Below are 23,187 nucleotides of genomic sequence, written 5' to 3' on the forward strand. Positions count from 1 at the left end.
CCTCTTCTATAATCCTCTTTAAATGTTGTCTTTCTCCACGGTGCCTCTCCATTTTGGCGATTCCGTCAGCCAAGCTCACAGCGGTGTTAGCTCAGGGTTTTTAATGATTCAGTAACTGCTGTAAAGTTGTGAGTGCAGCAGCGGATGGTGGGTGGCTTAGTTTGCTTTAGCACTCTGTGATAATCTTGGATATTTCTTCCGTCTATTTGTTAGCTTTAATGTCTCCACTCATGTTCTAATCGAAGACTGTGAACACAGAGGCAGTAGAGTTTCCGCTGTGGCTCCTTGTGCGCGTCGTCGTGTGTATGTGTGCAAAGAAGATAAATGCATGTGCAGCAAACATGAATGTTCTGCTGTCAGTAGCAATATAAGCGACCTTTACTCTGAAAATCTGGAATATTAGGAAACTTGAATATCACTGCCAGTTAACAGTCCACTGCTGTCCTCCGATATATGTACTCTTATTTGTAAAACTACTCTGATATAACCGGTGGCTATGCTAGTTTCTGTTTTGTTGAGCAGGTAGGCAGTGTAGAAATAATGTCTGATGGAATATTTAAGAACAAACATAGTGTGAAAATTCACCAAAGGCAAAGTGCAAAGAGTGACTACAGAAACATAAAAAAAACATTTTATGCTGTTTTAAGGGGCTGAGGGCTATCTGTGAATTTATTGCTTGCCAGGCAGAGAAATTGGGCCAGAAGGAAAACCACAGGTCACTGGACCTGCTCAAGCATAAGAAGTGGGTGAAATCAAAAAGCTAGAGGACTCTGAGAGGAAACCAGAGCTGGATTTTCCACTGGCAGAAGATAGCAGATGGGCACAGCTGGATACAGATCTGAGTGATATGTTGGACAGCATCCTGAAAGGAGATGTAACCAAGAAGATAAAGACCATGGTGCAAGCAGTGCAACAGGTACGCCAAGATGCCATGAAGGAAGGCAGACACCAGCAAGCCATCAGCAGATCCCAAGAGGTGGCTTTGACAGATCACATAAAAAAAACCCGGCATTGCTCAAGAAAAGGTGCTGAAAGATAGAAAAAAAATTTGCTGGAAGGAGATAAACTGTAAAAACCAGAAAGAGAGAAATGTCAAGAGAGAAAACATTTTTTTAACCCTAACCACTTTACAAATCACTCCTATTGGAAAGCCCAAGAGCAGGAACCTGATATGTTCTTGGGTAGAAGTTAAGGACAGTGTGGAAGTGGGACACGATGACCCCACCAGAGATGTTTCAGTAGGAAACAGTTTTTCCTGCTGCCAACACTTAAGATGCACATCCCTTTTAACATGACAGACTTTGCCATCGACTAAAGTAACAGAAATAGTTGGAAAATCTCAAGAAGGATCCACTTCAAGACCATGAGACCCTACTTTCAAGATCTATAAATACTGCCCAGTGGCACTGAAGAGTTTTGAGAGATGCTCCTGTTAGAAGTTTAAATATGTTATGGTCTATTATTATTCACAGATTAACATATAATCTACTCACCAATGTGTATGTTGTATCCAAACAGAAAGTGTCCCAGGATGTTTGGAGGACTCATCCAGTTTTATAGCTTTAACTATCAGGTTCACACCTACTTTTTATCTAACCAAATAACACTGACCAGCTGATCCAACAGGCCGCCAAGTACCATCAGGAGTAGTTAAGATTGCCCACTATCATCCTTTTGGACAAAGAGGTCAGCAGTCTCTCACCAACTGAAGAATACCAGCATTTGATCGATGAGGCTCTTGTCAAAGAATGACAAGTAGCCTTATTCCCTATTTAGGTGGCTTTCCACAATTTCCCATGAGGATGAGGATGTAACCCAAACAGCCGGAGAAAGCCACTGGGAAGATAGCCAGGGCAGCTGAAAATAGCTGTGGTTGACAAGAGCAGGTGAAGACTAATTAAGTCTTTGCAGTAGCACTGCCCTACTGGAGCACAGTGTACAGGTATAAGGGGTGAAACACTTGTGGCCCTGAGATAGTTGGGGATAATGTTTAATGTAGGGTATCTTGTCAGGTGAGAATTTTACTCAGAGTTGACTGATTTAGTATGGAGTGATCCATTAGTTACTTATCTCAGTGTCTATTCTGGCAAAGACTTAGATGTAATTACTTTTATTTGGTCTGACAAACAAGTGGTACTCTTGCATTCTACTGAAATATGCTTACTTCCATCAAGTCTATCTTTATACATCATAAGCAGAACTTACAATTTAACCACATGCACAGTGTGTTTACAGAATTGCCCATATTGTGGCTTCCAGTTGGTTTCAAGGTCCAAGTTTGATTAAAACTTGATTAATTATGAAAAGGATCAAGAAAATCTTTGATATGTGACCACAGCCTACATGTATGTGGATATAAATTGAGATGAATGCTTAAACCTATTGAATTATATTCTTTCCTCACCTTCATAAGCATAAGCCCACGCAGATAATTGTGATTTAATTTCTTGTTTTTGACACGGTTACTGAATGACCTCACACTTGCTGTGGCATTTCAGAAGAAACTGTTTCTTATTTCTAATCAGCTGATAAACAATGCGGTGCACTGTTTGACTGCCAACCTGTTCAGGATGTACCCTACCTCTCTCCGAATGTCACCTAACATAGGCTCCAGGTTTCCTGCAGCGCCTTCAAAGATAAGAAGATAAAACTAACTGATGGATGAAAGCATGGTTGTTTTTTTTCTGTTTTGAGGGGAATCAGTTCCTTGTCTTGTTGGTTTGGTCAAATCATTTGCTGTGTAAAATCCTAAATTCTAATTCTGGTATCTAAAAATAGCTGATTTACATTTGTAATATGTGATCAGAGGAGCGTATAAAGCCTCCTTTAACCTCTAATTTCTATAATATCTCTGGCATTTACTTGGTTGGCTGCCACAGGGAGAGTGTGTTGATTATCTGTGTCTATCTGATATTCCCTTTCATATTCAAATTATTTGCCAAAGAAAGAGATTATGCATCCTAGCTGGAAATCAGCTGCTCCACACACAAACAAGACACAAATGTGCACAGACTGATGCATATTGGCAATTATTTCCAAAAGAAAGACCACAAATTATTATGGCATAAAGCTGCAGGCGCAACTAACTGAAAGACACCTGCTTGTTTCAGTATACACAGACAGCAGAAGAGTTAGTAATCGCAGAAGAAAGAGTAGTGAGGGGAGAATTTGAAAGGCCAAAGTGGATCAGCGGACACCAGATATTTTAGCCTGGGGTTTAAAGTTGCATTTATCTGGCTCAGGATGCGTGCATGTTTCAGTATGTTTTAACTTCTGTCTGTGTTTTAAGAGGTTTGCTAATAGTTTTTTGAACCTGAACTAAAAGATTAAGTTCCTTTGAAAGAAGTATAAAAACTATGAAAGTGGCACAACACTAGCTAAAGCACTACAATAATACCTCAATGGTCCTCACAGATCTGTGTTTATTTGTAGGGTGCAGGATCTAAAGGAGCTGGGAGATCTTTCCCCTCACTGGGACAACTTACGGAAGGAGGTGATGACACGATATGCAGGAATAATCAGCTCCTACCAAGAGACCTTGGCTGAAATGGACAAGATTAACGGTATGATAACTGCACCTATCTCTGAATTTGATATTCCCATCTGTGTCAACACATGTAGTCATGCACACAAATGCGAAGTCAGACAAATACACAAACTGGCTTCTAAATTGCTCATACATACATACACATCACACACAGACATTTGAAAAAGAAGGCTTTTATGCAGTCCTGTAAAACACTAAGTACATCTCGATCATAAGCTTGTAGAACCACCTTTAGCACCAATAACTTTGCAAGACTTTCTCGGTTTCTTACATGGTTGTGAATACATTTTTACCCACTCTTCTTCACTGAGGTTTGCAAACATTGCAATATTGTGCCACAGTGTTTCAGTCAGGTTGAGGCTGGCTAAAACACGGTATCTGTATTTTTGCTGCTATAGTTGGGGTCATTGTGTTTTTGCATGAAATAGTTTTGGCTAAGCTTCAGCTGTCAGACAGATGGCCTAACATTTGACTCTAGCATACTTTGGTATAAAGAGGAGTTCATGGCACTGAAATGCCCGCATGGGGCCCGGGTCTTGTGGCTACAAAACAAGCCCAAATCAATACCCATCCTCCACCATGCTTCACAGTAGGTTTGAGGTGTTTGCGCTGATATGCTGTGTTTGATGAATTATCAATACTTTATTTTAAAAAGGATAGACTGTCTCCTGGCAACCCTTTCAAGAAATGTAGGTCTTGTTTTTTGGGGGGTTTTCTTTGGTTTTTTTGCAGTTCTTATTTTTGCAGTTTCTTTGAGCATTTCAGAGTCTGAACTAGTTCAGACCAGAGCAAAACTTCTGCTTTAACAAAGGTGTCCATACTTGCTAATGACCATTTAATCAGCTGAATCTGATTAGCAGCACTGCTACTTACCCTCTTAATTTCTATGTAAGCAGTAAGGATGTATTTAGCTTTTCATGGGGCTGTGTGGAGATCTGTGAAAGCATTCCTTTCACCTTGACGATGTTGTCCCGTCATGGTGAAAATCATCTGCTCACATAGTCGAGGGTCCTTAAGAACACTGTAAAGAGGATAGGTACAGGTGTCTGATTTAGCCCAGTCTTGGATCAAAATCCTGAAGTATCCTCGGACCCGATGGGTTAAGTGCACACATAAAGGAAAACTTTGAACTCAAGGATCGATTTTGGGGTGAAAGCATAAGGAGAAGTTCCTGTTAAAAGAGTTTCCATAGCAACGCAGGTTTCATCAGGGGCAAATAAAATATGTACATGGCCATGTGCTCGTCTGTGTTTGTTGCACATAAACGCATCAAAACTGATACAGCCCTGTGCCAGGAGCAAACAAAAGCATGAGTCTCACATCTCATTTATAAATATCCAACCTTCCATTTAGTATGCAGTTACTTGGCGTGCAATCTTTTCTGCAAATGTTTTACATAATAAAATTAATCCATGCAGTTAGGTCTAACGCGAAGACGGGAAGTAATTAGTCTGCTTCTCATTTGTCCCAGGGTTTAACAGGTAGATGCCGAACGCGTGATTTTGGCAATGACGAGGTGTTGTTGAAAATGCATTCTGAAATACAAAGGTGATGTATGTGTTGCATATAGTTTGAACTTCAAAAGCTAGATAAAAGCTCGTATGAACAGCATGCATATACAGTACAGGATATTGCACTCTGTATGGGGCTTGTTCTCAAGCTTACGCCCTCAAAGACACAGTCCCATTAAATAAAATGAGAACAGAATCATTTTTATACATTTGTTATCCGTTTACAGGAGTAGCAAACGTATAAAAGACCAATCATTCTGAATTTGTTTCTTTCCCTCGCAGCAGCATGTTCCTATACATTTTTCAGCTTACTATGCACATATTAACATTACGGCTGGTGATTAATTTTCTACTGAGTACCCTCGTCCACATAATGAGATATTTGTCTCTGTTCCTTTGTTGCTTTGCCCAGCTGATAAGAAATAAAGATGGCTAAGCCTCGGTGCTGCCTGCCTGGACTCTGAGGAGGGGTTGAGGGAAAGGATAATGTGGTGTTGGTCATTATAGTTCCTGACAACTCACTTGCGTGGTCCAGATGCTGTAATACATGGATAGGGTTGCCAACCGTCCCTTAAAATACGGAATCGTCCCGTATTTCGAAACAAAAGTACACGTCCCGTATTGAGCTAATAAGGGACGCACTTTGTCCCGTAATACAGTGAGAACCAAAAGTAGTCTATAAATGTTAATGGAATTAACACTTTGTTTGAAAACATAATTCCCAGCCCCTCTCCTGCTTTGTGACCAATGAGCTGACAGCACACTTATGACAATTCGAGTATGGCAATTCAGATTACCGCTCATCTCATTGGTCGAGGAAAGGTCGCTTTCGGAGAAAATACCGGAAGACAACAGGTGACCACAACAAGAAGCATGGCCAACAGGGAAACAAACGCCGTCACTGCGGTGCAAGTCTCGGACGACAGTACACCTAAAGCTGGGCAGACACTGTGTGATTTTTTTCAGTCACGTTATTCAGCTCCTGCTCAAACTGCACGATTGACTCACAGGGGTTAGAAGTTCATAGGTCATGATGTACTCTCACACTGTACCGCCCGATGCTCTGATGCGACCTGAGTGCTCACACTGTGCCGCTGTTGTGCCAAAGTAGTTACCCCCGCCATAAAATGAAGGTTATAACAGAAAATCTGTCGCTCTCTCTCTCTGTCTTTCACTCACACAGACACACCACTACCATCAACTTTGCTAAATTGCTAATGAAAAACATTGATCAGGCAGCTGTGATTAAGCAGCAGTGTAAATCCAACTATTTTCACGGTTGTTGTGGTCGTGATAATTTTGTGATGCCACATCGAAAAGGCTCGGATGAGCTTGCCATAGTTCTACAAGTTGTGCCTCCATCGCTTGTGTCCAGATCACACGCTGCACTGCCGTGCTGCTCCGTCTTTTTCACCGACGTTTATGTGTTTGCGCGCGAGCAGCTGCGGTGACACCCTCACGAGCGATTGATGATCGGGAACTGGTCGTGAGGTGTTAATCACTTCTCGTTACCCAACGTATACTACATGACGCACGATGAAGGCCAAAATCGGTCCGATCATGTCACGGATTGCCGGGGCAAGCCGTGTGGAATGTAGAAAAGGACCCAAAAGGCGGCAGCTCTGGTGCAGGTGAGTGTTTATTGACAGGGGTGTAAGTACAAACAGCGGTGGCGACAAAACATGAAACCGGAAACCTAAACTGGGTAAACTAATAAGACAAACCAGAATGAGGATGCAGGGAGGTCCGGAGAAATACATGCAGGGAGACCGAGGGGAAACAACACAGACGAACCAGCAACTACTATGACAGAAGACACAACTTAAATACACTCAGAGAACACAGGGAGATTACATACAGGTGGGAACACAGCTGGGAGTAATTAACATGACGAGACTAGGGAGGCAAACTGAAAACACTCACATAAGACACAGACCTTCACAATAAAACAGGAACTTACACATGAAAGGACACAAACTAAGAAACGCGGACTAGATACAGGAACACACGGGCAGAACAGAGTAAACACTAACCAGAGGAAGAACAGAACCAAAATCGCGAAGAGAAAACACAAAACGCTGGGTCAAAAGGACCCAGGATCATGACAGTACCCCCCCCTCAAAGGCTGGCTCCAGACAGCCCAACAAGAAACAAAACAGCCAGAAAAAACAGAAAACAACCCGACCAGGGCGGGCGGCGGGGGACCCAGGAAGGAGGGCTCGAAGCAAAACAAAACCGGAGCACCAGAAGGCCAAAAGACAAAAACAAAAAACGAGCCCAAAACCAAAAGAAACGAAGCACACCAAAACACAGGAAAAAAAAAAAAAAACAGAGTCCAAAACAGAAGAGTTCAGGGGGCCGACAGCACAGGAGTCCAAAACAGTTCAGGGGGCCGGCCAGGGGGCCAACAGCACAGGAGTCCAAAACAGTTCGGGGGGCCGACCGTGCGGACGGCAACGGCGGCGACGTGGATACAGTTCGGGGGGCCGGCCGTGCGGGAGGCAGCGGCGGCCACTCAGGCGACGGCGGTCCGGGGGCCGGCCGTGCGGGAGGCAGCGGCGGCCACTCAGGCGACGGCGGTCCGGGGGCTGGCCGCGCGGAAGGCAGCGGCGACGCCCAAGTGTCAGGCGCACCGGCCGAGGCTTGGAGGGCACAGGACCAGGCGTAGCAGAAGCACAGGCAGCTGGACCAGGCGTAACAGAAGCACAGGCAGCCGGACCAGGCGTAACAGAAGCACAGGCAGCCGGACCAGGCGTAACGGAAGCACAGGCAGCCGGACCAGGCGTGGCGGAAGCACAGGCAGGCGTGGCGGAAGCACAGGCGGAAGCACAGGCAGGCGTGGCGGAAGCACAGGCAGAGGCAGCTGGACCAGGCGTGGCGGAAGCACAGGCAGAGGCAGCTGGACCAGGCGTGGCGGAAGCACAGGCAGAGGCAGCTGGACCAGGCGTGGCGGAAGCACAGGCAGAGGCAGCTGGACCAGGCGTGGCGGAAGCACAGGCAGAGGCAGCTGGACCAGGCGTGGCGGAAGCACAGGCAGAGGCAGCTGGACCAGGCGTGGCGGAAGCACAGGCAGAGGCAGCTGGACCAGGCGTGGCGGAAGCACAGGCAGAGGCAGCTGGACCAGGCGTGGCGGAAGCACAGGCAGAGGCAGCTGGACCAGGCGTGGCAGAAGCACAGGCAGAGGCAGCTGGACCAGGCGTAGCAGAAGCACAGGCGGATGCAGCTGGACCAGGCGTAGCAGAAGCACAGGCGGATGCAGCTGGACCAGGCGAGGATGAAGACTCTGATGAGGCCGCAGGACCAGGCGAGGATGAAGACTCTGATGAGGCCGCAGGACCAGGCGAGGATGAAGACTCTGATGAGGCCGGACCAGGCGAGGATGAAGACTCTGATGAGGCCGGACCAGGCGAGGATGAAGACTCTGATGAGGCCGGACCAGGCGACGCCGAAGCGGCCGCAGGTGGCGGCTGGACAGGCTCCTCGGGCCCTCCAGCGGAGACAGGAGGTTGAACGGGCCCCTCGGACCCTCCAGCCGACGAGGCATGAGGCTGGTGTGGTTCTTCGGAACCACAAGCTGACGAGGAAGGCTGCTGGACGGGCTCCTCGGGCCCCCCAGCAGAAACAGGAGACAAAGGCCGGAGCGGTCCGTCGGACCCTCCAGCGGAGACACGAGACGAAGGCTGGAGCGGTCCCTCGGATCCTCCAGCGGAGACACGAGACGAAGGCTGGACGGGCCCCTTGGACCCTCCAGCAGAAGCCATCACAAAGCCCACAGGCATGGAGTCCACTGGCAGACATGAAGGAAATGGGTGCTGTGCTGAGCACTGGCCCTGCTCAGACAGCACTGACACGGGGCACTTCCCAGGTGGCTGCTTAAACTCCAGGGGTCCAGAATCAGCCAAGGACTGGGACCTAGCCTCTGGGGAAGCCCTGGAGCGGCAAACAGTGCCAATGGCGGCTGAACCAGGAAAAGCACCTTGAGGTGAAATTAAACTTTCTCCCTGCACGGAGTGAATGAGTGAAGCCGATGATACTGGAGCCAGAGCTACTGGGGCCTGCGCTACAGGCGGCACTGGAGCTACTGGGGCCTGCGCTACAGGCGGCACTGGAGCTACTGGGGCCTGCGCTACAGGCGGCACTGGAGCTACTGGGGCCTGCGCTACAGGCGGCACTGGAGCTACTGGGGCCTGCGCTACAGGCGGCACTGGAGCTACTGGGGCCTGCGCTACAGGCGGCACTGGAGCTACTGGGGCCTGCGCTACAGGCGGCACTGGAGCTACTGGGGCCTGAGCTGAGGGTGGCACAGGAGACTGAGCTGAGGGTGGCACAGGAGACTGAGCTGAGGGTGGCACAGGAGACTGAGCTGAGGGTGGCACAGGAGACTGAGCTGAGGGTGGCACAGGAGACCGAGCTGAGGGTGGCACAGGAGACCGAGCTGAGGGTGGCACAGGAGACCGAGCTGAGGGTGGCACAGGAGACCGAGCTGAGGGTGGCACAGGAGACCGAGCTGAGAGTGGCACTGGAGACCGAGCTGAGAGTGGCACTGGAGACCGAGCTGAGAGTGGCACTGGAGACCGAGCTGAGAGTGGCACTGGAGACCGAGCTGAGAGTGGCACTGGAGACCGGGCTGAGAGTGGCTGCGCGGGAGCTAACTGGGCTGAGAGTGGCTGCGGGGGAGGTGATATGCTGTTCGCAAAGTCATCTGCCGCACAGAACACCGCCCCTGAATGAACAGTCATACAGTCCGCAAATGGAAAACAGTCCTCACTCACCACAGCCGGCGAATTAGAAGTCCGAACGTCCAGCTGTGGGGTGGCGCGCTTGCGGCGCGATCGGCGTCTCCTCCCCGCAGACGGCTCCGACGGGCCGGGCAAGATCGCATCCGGCGAGTCGGGCAGCGAGGCAGGAGTGGCTGAGAGAAGGTGGGGTGTGTGCCGGAGAAAAGCCTGTATGGTCGGAGGTAGTGAATTTAGTAGCCATGGCAGGCCGGAAAAGAGCCGTTGTAGCCGACCTTCCACGGCGCGGCGAAGCTCGTGCGGAGGATTCTCCAGCCACAGCCCGAGGAGGATCTCCACATTGTAGCCGATGTCATCCTGGAGCTCCTCGGACGGATTGACTGCCGCTGGGTCCATGGTGGCTGGTTCGTACTGTCACGGATTGCCGGGGCAAGCCGTGTGGAATGTAGAAAAGGACCCAAAAGGCGGCAGCTCTGGTGCAGGTGAGTGTTTATTGACAGGGGTGTAAGTACAAACAGCGGTGGCGACAAAACATGAAACCGGAAACCTAAACTGGGTAAACTAATAAGACAAACCAGAATGAGGATGCAGGGAGGTCCGGAGAAATACATGCAGGGAGACCGAGGGGAAACAACACAGACGAACCAGCAACTACTATGACAGAAGACACAACTTAAATACACTCAGAGAACACAGGGAGATTACATACAGGTGGGAACACAGCTGGGAGTAATTAACATGACGAGACTAGGGAGGCAAACTGAAAACACTCACATAAGACACAGACCTTCACAATAAAACAGGAACTTACACATGAAAGGACACAAACTAAGAAACGCGGACTAGATACAGGAACACACGGGCAGAACAGAGTAAACACTAACCAGAGGAAGAACAGAACCAAAATCGCGAAGAGAAAACACAAAACGCTGGGTCAAAAGGACCCAGGATCATGACAGATCACTCAAAAATCGGCTCAAAATGGGCCTAAAACCGCACAGTGTGAGCCCAGCATTAGAGCAGCAATGTTTGTTTCCCTCAGAGAAAGGGAAGAATGGGAAAAGGAAAACACCTGGCTGGAAAAAGTTAATATGGGCATGTGCAGTGAATATCAGCGCTATGTGGCCAGAAGTGTGATAATATAATTTATTTTGTGTAATAAACAACTGCAAGGATAGATGATTACAACAAATTGATGACTAATACATAAAAGTAATACATAGGTGAATAATGATGATGAGTTATTGTCACGGTCCGGGGCAGCGGCCGTGTGGAGAGTGGAAGGAGGACTCAAAGCGCAGCACTCATTCAGGTGTGAGGGTGATTTATTGATAATAACAAACATAAAGAGGAGATGGCAAAACAGAACTACGGATGAACTAAACTGGGTGAAACTACACAAAGGAGTGGCAAACCTGAACACGAAGGGAGAACAGCAGGGAGAGCACGCAGAGGATTTCACAGGGTAGATGCAGAGTACGCAGGGTAACACAGAGGATGAACACAGGTAGGAACACAGACGACGCGACCAGGAGCAGAGGAAATCACACGCTATAAATACACAAAGAGACACTGGGAAATCACACACAGATGGGGGAAACAGCTGGACCTGATTAACCTGACGAGACAGGGGAACACTAACACCAGGGACCAACAGAGGGAGCACAAACCCAGAACCCAGTGTCTAAAATCCCAAACACAAACCATCCCAAAACAGCCATGAATAATAATGAAAGTAATAACAATAAGTACATAAACATAAAGTCACTGAGTCATGGTCGCAGGACCATGACAGTTATGATGCATAATCATGGGAACAAGTGGGTTTACAAACAGGAGCAGCTGATTAGCATTAGAAAAGCTGAAATAATACCTCAACTGAAGCCAATTGTACTAAATGCACTAAATAGAATAGAATAGAATTCAACTTTATTGTCATTGCACATGCACAGGTACAGGGCAACGAAATGCAGTTTGCATCCATCCAGAAGTGCTTTAGTGATATAGATATATTACAATATATATTAGCAATAATATAGATATGTGAGTATATTACAGAAATGGGTCTATTATGGTATGTTATAATGTACACGGTATGAAGTATGTTGTGAATATTCTATAACTATAAGTATGTACAGGCTATGAACAGGATATAAATATGAAAAACTATACAGAATATGAAATAAATAACTTTACAGAATCCGAGATATACAGCTATACAGAAATGGGAACTATGCAAGTTGTAAACAGTTGTAGGATTAAAGATTATTGAATGTACAGAATGATTGTTTACACAGAGCTATACAGTAGTGCAGTTAAGATAAGTGAGGGTGTAGATAGTTTCTACAGAGGCTATATAAAGTGCTAGTGGTTGTGAGTGGTGGTTCAGTCCATGTTATTATTGTGTGTTTGAGGGTACAGTTGTCCATTGTGGGTGTGTGTATGTTCAGTCCATGAGTTTAACGTGGGTCAGATGTCAGGAGGCAGAGTTCAGGAGTCTGACAGCTGTGGGGAAGAAGCTGTTCCGGTACCTGGTGGTCTTAGTCCGGAGGCTCCTGTGGCGCCTCCCAGAGGGCAGGAGGGTGAAGAGTCCATGTGATGGGTGACTGGGGTCTTTGATGATTTTCCCAGCCCTTTTCAGACACCGCTTCCTGTAGATGTCTTTTATGGCAGGAAGTGGTGCTCCGGCGATGCGCTGGGCAGTTTTCACGACCCTCTGCAACGCCTTCCGGTCCGAGGCAGAGCAGTTCCCGTACCAGACTGTTATACAGTTGGTCAGGATGCTCTCGATGGTGCAGCGATAGAAGTTCACCAGGATGTCTGAGGACAGGTGGTTCTTCCTCAGAGTCCTCAAGAAGAAGAGGCGCTGGTGAGCCTTCTTGACCAGCTTGGCACTGTTACAAGAATATTTTTCTTTCTATTGTTTTCTATTATTTTAAGTTAAGCAGGACAGAGTTCTTTTAAAGAAAGATTTACTTATATTCTCAAAAGTTAAGCATGACAGGCTTCTGTTTAAGAAAGAGACCTGTTTTATTGTGTTAATGTTGTCATTTTGAGCTAAAAATAAATAGCTAAATGATCATTTGTTTCACATGTGTTGATATCACAAAGAATAGAATATGCATCTACTTAAATCAACTTCAAGTCAAATGGTTAAAAAAATAATTTCACACACAAAAAAAGAGCTAGAAAATTCACCACACTGGGAAGGGTGAAGACAACTGGGTCGCCCGGTCCTGGCCACGAGGTGTCCCTTATTTATTTTTCAGGGAGTTGGCAACCCTATACATGGAGGATCCCCCAACCCTATCTTGCTACTCTAATTCAGTCCTGCATTAACTTAACAGGATGACAGACGTTGCTAAACAAGCTGGGTGGGCAAGCTGCTGCAGATTAATTATTGATAACTAATATGATTAAAAAAGGTTGGGAGGGAGAGACGAAAAGAGACAGACTGTGGAGGAGGTTGAGTGGGTGCACAAATGTGGCAGGAGGGACAAGAAATGAAAACATAATTACCAGAACAAACAAAGGGTGACAAATATGGCAACTGAGTGGCATTCGTCATAAGAGGAGTTCATTAACAAAAGTCAGTGGGCACGGCTGTCCTATTACTTGTGTCTGCACACAAATTAGGAACTTTCATTTAATTTGTCACTGTGCTCTTCTTTTGGAAATGTTCATGTCTAAGTACTACATTTAGACGGGATAAATAAATTAAAGTCTATATGTTATTTACAGTAGAACATAGAAATCAAATCAAATGTTTAAACTGATAAAATAAGGTCTTGATGGCAACAGTATATCTGAGAAATGTTGGGATGGGGTCATGTTTACCACTGTGTAGCCTTTTCTTTTAACAATAGTCTGTAAACATCTGGGAACTGATGAGACCAGCTGCTGGACTTTTGAGAGAGTAGTAGATGCAGTAAGCGCTCTAGCATTGTCTTCCTGAAATATCCAAGACCTTCCCTGAAAAAGACGTTGTCAGGATGGGAGCATGTCGCTCTAATACCTGTATATACCTTTCAGCATTGATGATGCCTTTGTAGATGTACAATCTGTCACTTCCACAGACGCTAACACACCCCCATATCATTAGAAATGCAGGCCTTTGACCTGAGTGCTGATCACAAGCTGGATGGTCCCTCTCCTCGTTAGTCTGGAGGACGTGCCATGCATGACTTCTTCTTTGCGTGATAGTGCTTTAACCTGCATTTATGGATGACACAGTGCAGTGATTTCTATGAGAGAATCCAGCCTGTTTTTAATGAAGTGCTGCCCGAGGACCTGAAGATCACCAGTATCCAATATTGACTTTGGGCCTTGTCCCCTTGCACACAGAGATTTCTCCATTTTCTCTGATTTTTTCATGAAGTTTTTCCACAATTTGTAGATGCAGATTTTTCAAGGTTGGTGAACCTCGGTCCATCTTTACTTCAAAGATGCTGATTTCATACTCAATGAATGCCCCAGTTAACCTAATTATGTGTTACTCTGAATGTTTCTTTTTAGTACTACTTACTTTTGTTGACCCAGTTCCAACTTGTTTAAAACATTTTTTCTGTTTTTCTTGAAATACTCAAGTTCTCATGTTAAACATTTGACATGTTTTTTGTGTTCGAATTAAAATGTGGATTTATGAGATTTGCAGATCATAGCATTCTGTTCTTGTTTACTTTTTACACAGCGTCCCAACATTTTTCAAATTGGTGCTATAGAAAACAAAATCCAAAGGTTTTGAAATTGCACATGGTTACAATAAAGAAGAGAAGTAGTTCTCTGGGAGGTGGATGAGTTTCCATGTTCAGGTCCAACATTCTTCCAATTTTTAAAACCACTGACCTCAGTGAACAAATCATTAACTGCATTCCATTAATAAATGACTCATCCCTGCTTGCACTGTTTACCAGCTGGTAAGTTAAAGGTGCAGTCATAGTCCTGTTAGTGTTAAACCTTCGCTACTGTCTGCAATCTCCTCTCTAAAATGTCAGCCATCCCTTTGGTGAAACGTTAGGCCTCTGAGCCTTCGCTTATGGGATAACTACAGCTTAAGGCCCAGAGCTGAGTGTTTAAGGCAGTGTCATATATCTGTGTGGCTGACAGTAAAGCCTACTCATTGTGGAGATAGCAGGGCAGGTGGACATGATATTTTTTCCATAATATCTGTATTAGGACAGCCATCTTTACAGTCTGCTCCCTCCAGGTAAAGATGTTCACATACATTTTCTGTTTTGCAGGTTAAAAATGAGGACCGAATGTTAGATAAACCACAAATTGGTTAAAAGAAAAGAAAGTGACGTCAGACATGACACACTTGTTTAAATCATAGTCCTGTCCAATGTTCCCTCTAAGCTGCGCACGTGCGCAATTGCGCACTGCTGGCACGGTCTCTGCGCACAGAAAAAAAATCAAACCTGAATTGAAATTAAAATTAATACTTTAACAATTCTATTTTGCAGTGTTAGTCAGTGAGTGACTGGCTGCTCCCGTATGGGATTAGAACGATGCCACCTTATCCCATAGTCCAGCCGCTGATGTGATTCACATTCGTATATACGCAGCTAATCAACGTCGTTGACAGGCTATGACAGCGTCCTTATGTGCCGACACCGGTGTTTTAGCTAGCAAAACAGCGTGGCTGATGTGGAGTGTAGCCACGGTAATGACAACGTGTACAACCATTGGAGATGTGAGCAGGACAGACGGAACAATTGACGAAAAAAGTGTGGACTTTATACCAGTTTTTAAATTGTGTTGATTGGCCAAGTAAATCCAGAGTTATGATAAAAATATATCTGCAATGTTTGGTTTTCTTCCTGAATACTATCGTTGTTTATATTTACTTCAGGAAGAAACGATAAAATCAGCATTTTATCAGGAAAACGCTCGAAAGCACTCTCCACCTGTGAGCAAAGATGAAACCAAAACACACCCCCACCCTTTAGGAGTGACAGCGGTTTTGAGATGTGAGAGATTTGCGACGTTTAGCGCAAATCTTGTGTAGTTAGTCTGTTGTGTAGTTAATAGTTTTGTTGTGCGTTCAGAACAATGAGGTGACTGCTGAATGTTACAGGTGTTACAGCAGTGATACATCTCCTGTTGTCAGGCCTGCGGGTACCAGGCTGTTGTTCTCCTTTATCTCATAGTGGACAGAAATTATTTTTTGGAGTGGCACAAATAATTTGTGTGGCATCAAAATTGATGCAGAACAGCTGATTGTTCTGTAAATAGTTTGAAATGGCTGCATTTTTAGGTAAACAGCTGCAGAAAATGTTGTTGTTTGCATAACTCAGTTACTTTTTTGAAGAAGTAACTATATAATGAATTGCCCAACGTTGGTCATTAAAAAAAAAAAAGAAGAAGAAGTTAAAATTGGAGTTCAACTTATTTTTACTTCCAATAGTGTTAACATACTACACAGGTTTTTTTTTTTTTTTTTTTTCATTGTAAGTGGGCTAAAGCAGTTAATTAAAAGTAGTCTAACATAAATGTAAATGCTGTAATTTGATTATTTTAATAAACCATGTAACTTGGGTGGATTCGATGCTGGCGTGACCACAGTGCACACGTCTGCTGTTGCTCACAGTGGTCCAAGGGACCGCTCAGGGAGTTGGTGTGTTCGCTCAGACACATGAAAAATTAGAGGGAACATTGGTCCTGTCAGACCAATACCACTGCTCACACAGCATGTGTTCAATTCTCCCGTGTCTCTACAACATGGTGTCTCTCTGCATGGATTCAAGAAAGAAAAAAAACCTGCTGTCCTCTCAGCACCACAGGATCACGAACATGATCTGTCGTCTGTCATATGGACAGAAGTACACTGATCTGTAAGACTTCATACATACTGGTTGTTGGCTCTTTTTTAAAATGTTCATTTAGTTGTCAGGCAGACATATAGGATAATGTTCACTCATCTTCTGGAGGAACAAAAAACATAAATACAGAAAACTATTTAAAAGCTCGAAAAATTTGAGTATATAAAAAGAGATGGTAGCTGTGGATCTTGGCCAGTAATTGGTAAATGGCCTGTCTCCAAAAAAGTTGATTCTGTTCATCTGGACGTAGCGTTTTGTGGGAGAAACGTTTCGTCACTCGTCCAAGTGACTTCTTCAGTCTCAGCTGACTGCAGGTCAGGTCATTCCCCAACTGTCTGTGAATGGTACTCATGGCCATTGATCAGTGGTCTTTGATCAGTGGGTTTTGATCAGTGGGTTTTGGTCAGTGGTTGTTGATCAATGGTCATGAGAATTTGCGTAATTAAGATTAAGGAACTGACCTCCCAGCCCATTGTTCCTTCAGTGGGCTGGTTTCAGTCATTATGCAAATGTACTGTTTATAAGATTGGGGAAACCTGCAGTCAGCTGAGACTGAAGAAGTCACTTGGATGAGTGACGAAACGTTTCTCCCACAAAACGCTACATCCAGATGAACAGAATCAACTTTTTTGGAGATTTACTTCCCTGGATGATTGAGAATGCATCAAGACGTAAATGGCCTGTATTTGTATAGCGCTTTACTAGTCCCCAAGGACCCCAAGGCACATTCAGTCATCCACCCATTCACACACACATTCACACACTGGTGATGGCAAGCTACACTGTAGAGGCGAACTCCCAACTCTTGAGCCACGATCGCCCCCAGGGGCCCGTTCTTCGTACGTCGCTTACTACATCCAAGATCAAATGACACATCCAAGACCAAATCATCGCGCTAACCGTGAGCTCGCTAATCCGGTTCTCCGAACACACCTGCTGTTGACGATTAGTACAGCTGGATGAAGTAATGTGAGATCACTGGGTGTCGTAAAAGGGGCTACGCATCGATAGTAGAAACATTGATCGGCAACCCTCTGATTGGTCGGCGAAAATGTCGAAGGAGCGCGCTCGGTATTTTTCGGCAGCAGAGCAAGAACTCTTGATTGAGGGATTTCAGGAGTTTCAGAGTTTAATCAGAACGCAAGGGAACACTGCAAAGGCTGCAAAAGCAAGGAGCGAGGGCTGGCAGAAAGTTGCTGACAAATTAAACTCGTAAGTAATTTAATAATAACAATAATAATGGAGTGGATTGATATAGCGCTTTTCAAGGCACCCAAAGCGCTTTACAATGCCACTATTCAGTCACTCTCACATTCACACACTGGTGGAGGCAGCTACAGTTGTAGCCACAGCTGCCCTGGGGCAGACTGACAGAAGCCAGGCTGCCATATCGCGCCATCGGCCCCTCTGGCCAACACCAGTAGGCGGTAAGGCAAGGCAAGGCAAGGCAAGTTTATTTGTATAGCACAATTCAACAACAAGGTGATTCAAAGTGCTTTACAGAGACATTAGAAACAAGAACAAATAAAAAGCATGATTTAAAATTGAATAAAACAAGCAAATAAACTAACTAACTAATTAACAAACAAACAAACAAACAAACAACAGTATATAAAATCAAAACAGATAAAATCAGAACAGTAGATAAAATCAGTAGTTAAATGTAAGTTTTGAAATTTAAGCTTAAAGTGTGGATTTGGTGCTTTATTCAAATGCAGCTGAGAACAGGTGAGTCTTCAACCTGGATTTAAATAAACTGAGTGTTTCAGCTGATCTGAGGCTTTCTGGGAGTTTGTTCCAGATATAAGGAGCATAAAAGCTGAATGCAGCTTCTCCGTGTCTGGTTCTGACTCTGGGAACTGATAAAAGACCGGATCCAGATGACCTGAGGGATCTGGATGGTTCATACTGGGTCAGGAGGTCATTGATGTATTTTGGTCCTAAACCATTCAGAGCTTTATAGGCCAGCATCAGAACTTTAAAGTCTATCCTCTGACGGACAGGCAGCCAGTGTAAGGACCTCAGAGCTGGACTGATGTGGTCCACTTTTTTGGTCTTAGTGAGGACTCGAGCAGCAGAGTTCTGAATGAGCTGTAGTTGTCTGACTGATTTTTTAGGTAGACCTGTAAAGATGCTGTTACAGTAATCAAGCCTACTAAAGATGAATGCATGGACTAGTTTTTCCAGGTCCTGTTGAGACATCAGATCTTTTATCCTTGATATATTCTTGAGGTGATAGTAAGCTGACTTTGTTATTGTCTTAATGTGTTTTTCTAAGTTTAGGTCTGCATCCATCACTACACCCAAATTTCTCACCTGGTTTGTGGTTTTTAGATGTATAGATTGAAGTTCTCTGGTGACCTGTAATCGTTTTTCTTTGGCGCCAAAGACTATTACCTCAGTTTTGTTTTTGTTTAGCTGGAGAAAATTGTGGCACAACCAGTCATTGATTTCCTCAATGCATTTACCAAGAGCCTGTACAGGGCCTCGGTCTCCTGGTGACATTGTGATATATATTTGTGTGTCATCTGCATAGCTGTGATAGTTTATTTTGTTGTTGTTTATAATCTGTGCCAGTGGGAGCATGTAGATGTTAAACAGAAGGGGTCCCAAGATGGAACCTTGGGGAACTCCACATGTGATACTTGTCTGCTCAGATGTGAAGTTACCTATTGATACAAAGTATTTCCTGTTTTCTACGTATGTTTTGAACCAGTTTAGTACAGTTCCTGAAAGACCTGTCCAGTTCTCCAGTCGTTTGAGTAATATGTTGTGGTCAACTGTATCAAATGCTGCACTGAGATCCAGTAAAACTAGGACTGACATTTTTCCACTGTCTGTATTCAGACATATGTCATTAAACACTTTGGTCAGAGCGGTTTCAGTGCTGTGGTTCTGTCTAAAACCTGACTGGAAGGCATCGTAGCAATTATTCTGTTTTAAGAAGTAACTGAGCTGTTGGGAAACTGCTTTTTCAATGATCTTACTTAAAAACGGGAGATTTGAGATCGGCCTGTAGTTGTTCATTTGTGTCTTGTCAAGATTGTCCTTTTTCAGTATAGGTTTGATTACAGCAGTTTTTAGTGATTCTGGAAACACACCTGATAATAAAGAAAAGTTGACGATCTGTAACAGGTCTGACTCTAAAGTCTTTGAGACCTTTTTGAAAAAACTTGTTGGCAGGACATCTAAACAGCAGGAGGAGGAGTTCAGTTGACCTAAGATGTCCTCCAGGTCTTTGCTGTTAATAGGTTGAAACTGTTTCATGGTGTTTAAACAGTTTTTTGGTGGACACAGTACATATCCTGGATCTGCTGTTGATGTACCAATTGCTTGTCTAATTTTTTGGATTTTTTCAGTGAAGAATTTGGCAAAGTCATTGCAGGCCATGGTCGAATGAAGTTCAGCTGCCACTGACACAGGAGGGTTTGTTAGCCTGTCAACTGTAGAAAATAAGACCCGAGCATTATGGCTGTTTTTAGTGATGATGTCAGAGAAGTAGGACCTCCTTGCATTCCTCAGTTGTAAATTATAATTGTGAAGTTTCTCTTTATAAATGTCATAATGAACCTGGAGGTTTGTTTTTCTCCATCTGCGCTCAGCTTTCCTACACTCTCTTTTTTCATTTTTCACCAGTGTGGAGTTTCTCCATGGAGACTTTTTCCTTCCAGAGATAACCTTCACCTTAATGGGAGCAATAGTGTCCATTACATTTAACATGTTAGCATTGAAGCTATTGACGAGCTCATTGACTGACCCTCTGGGCAGGTCAGGTGTTAATGGGAAGACCTGGTTAAAAATTGCACTACTGTGTTCAGTTATACACCGTTTTGTGATCACTGTTGTTGATATATTTGTGTGGGCTGAGATTTTACTTTCAAAGAAAACACAGTAATGATCAGACAGGCCCACATCAGACACAGTAACCTTTGAAATGCTCAGGCCTTTGGAGATCAGTAGGTCAAGAGTGTGTCCTCTATTATGTGTGGCCTCTGTTACATGCTGAGTCAGCCCAAAGTTGCCCAGAGTGTTACTCAGGTCTTTAGTCCCTTTGTCCTGAGGGTTGTCCACATGAATGTTAAAATCCCCAGCAATAATTACACAGTCAAAATCAACACAGATCACAGACAGCAGTTCACTGAGGTCATTAAAAAAGTCTGTGCAGTATTTGGGAGGCCTGTAAACATTAAGAAACACAACTTTGGATGGGGCCTTCAGCTGTAAAGCCACATATTCAAAAGACTGAAAACTTCCAGGAGACAGCTGCTTACATTGAAATGATTCATTAAATAAGACAGCAACCCCTCCTCCTCTCCTGCTCGCCCTGACCTCACTGATAAAACTGTAGTTAGGAGGGGTCGTCTCGATGAGAACAGCTCCACTGTTACTTTGGTCCAACCAAGTTTCAGTTAAAAACATAAAATCAAGGCTGTGCTCAGTGATTAAATCATTAATTAAAAATGTTTTCCCAGCTAGAGATCTAATGTTTAATAAAGCCAACTTAAGTGTTTTAGAGGTATTACTTGTCCCCTCGTGTTTGGGAGCAGTCTGTGGCACACAAGGTATGTTTACTATGTTTAAAGATCTTTTAGAGTGCAGCTCTCTGTGTTTTGACCAGGCCACATGTCTCCTGTCACCTAAAAGTACAGAAATTTTAAAACCTTCTAGTAAACAGGGTCCCAGCTTCTCCTGGGAAAAGTCATCACTGCCATAATCCTCACAGCCCGGACCCTTCACACATCACACATCAGACTGCGGAGACAGGGCATGAAGAGGAACTAAGGGGGGCGAGGCTGGGCAATGTGACTTCGATTGCTCTGTTGAGGGTGGGGCTCGATGGCGAACCTTTGGCCGCTCTGGTGGGGGGTTTATGGGGGACAAAAAGGGATTGGGACGGGGGGTAGATCTGAGCCCAGCATTGACCCGCTCCATCATCTCCTCAGTGAATTTCAGGTGTGGGGAGGAGGGAGAAAGGGAGGGGGAGGAGGGTGATGGCCTGTCAGGGGTTTGGGGGACTGGGGAAGATCGTGGTCCCTTGTCCTGGTCGTTGGTGTTGTTGAGAGAGTTGGAGGCAAATAGGGACCCCTCTTCTTGCCTTAGATGTCTCTCCTTTCTGAGGCTCTTCCTCAGATGCCATGGATGTCTCTCCTTTCTGAGGCTCTTCCCGGGTGGGGGCAAATGGAGCTCCTCCTCAAGGTTTCTGCTGGGCTTTGTCTGTTCTTGGAGTACTGTTTGTTCCTCTTTATGAGATAACTCCTCGTTTATCTCAGCCTTGGCACCAAGCACGGATGGATGACGTAGGGTAAATTTATTGTATTACACTATATTATCCAATATTATATTACATTATATTATGTTATATTATATCCCCTTACACATTAGAGCCACAACAGGACCCACTAGAACATGGGAACAAGTAAAAGTGGAATATAAGAATATGCTACAGAATGGTAATATTTATCACTTATATTGCTTTTCGTCTCTAGGAAAGAGACCCTGAAATAATCTGTTTGTTTGTTCATAACAGCAACCAAGAAAAGGGCAGAGCAAAAAAAAGACAGGTGGTGGTCCTGCACCCCCTCGTCAACAAGTTGGTTAAGTAAATAATACCCTCATGGGAATATCGATATCTCTCAATGAGCACACTGTCGCGCTGAGCTAAAGGATCCTGTCTATTCCGCAATATACGCTGAATTCTGAAAACTCTCCTTATCAATCTTGCACCTTCCGCAATGGGTGGCTCGCGTATACGGACAGGACATGGCTGCGACAGGCTTCCCAAATCCACCTTCGCTTTTATAGCCGTGGTCTCTCATCTTGATTACAGAATCAGAATCAGAATCAGAATACTTTATTGATCCCTGGGGGAAATTATTTTTTGTTACAGTGCTCCATTTTAAACCAACATTAAGACAAGACAGACAATACGCTAACTAAGAATAGTACAATATATACATATATATACATACATACATACATAAGTCACTTATAAATAAATATTTGGAAAAGAAACATGTGTAGTTGTAGCAGCAAACAGTGTGTTAAGTGGATGCGTTGTACAGGGAGATGGCCACATGCAGGAATGATTTCCTGTGTCGTTCAGTGGTGCTTTTCGGTAATCTCAGTCTCTCACTGAACGAGCTCCTGTGACTGACCAGCATGTCATGGAGTGGGTGGGAGGTGTTATCCAACATTGTCTTTATCTTGGACAGCATCCGCCTCTCCGACACCACCTTGAGGGAGTCCAGCTCCATCCCCACAACATTGCTGGCCTTACGGATCAGTTTATTAAGTCTGTTGGCATCTGCGACCCTCAGCCTGCTCCCCCAGCATGCAACAGCATAGAGGATCGCACTGGCCACCACAGACTCATAGAAAATCCTCAGCATTACACAAAGTAATTTGCAATTACTACTGTGAAATATGAATTACATCTGTAATAATCACATACATGTAATAGAATGTTAATAGTACATTTCCCTTTTTTTAGGAAATGACCTGTGTGAAATCAATAAATGGATCAGGTGCTGCATTATCTTTAGTTACATTGATAATATTTATTTATGGTGAAA

General features: G+C 44.7%; 1 protein-coding gene across 1 annotated transcript in view; it reads left to right on the forward strand.

Moving 5' to 3' along the window:
• The window catches only part of inpp4b (inositol polyphosphate-4-phosphatase type II B), a 187,820-nt gene that overhangs the window by 115,429 nt on the left and 49,204 nt on the right, over positions 1-23,187 (forward strand). Inside the window, exon 9 of the mRNA XM_085356898.1 lies at positions 3,433-3,563. Coding sequence (XP_085213024.1) covers positions 3,433-3,563 — 131 coding nt within the window. The remainder of the gene's footprint in view (positions 1-3,432; positions 3,564-23,187) is intronic.

This window comes from Diplotaxodon limnothrissa, linkage group LG6 (genome assembly GCF_057381915.1).
Source record: "Diplotaxodon limnothrissa isolate DT_005_m linkage group LG6, D_limnothrissa_male_GT1.1, whole genome shotgun sequence".
Lineage (NCBI taxonomy): Eukaryota > Metazoa > Chordata > Actinopteri > Cichliformes > Cichlidae > Diplotaxodon > Diplotaxodon limnothrissa.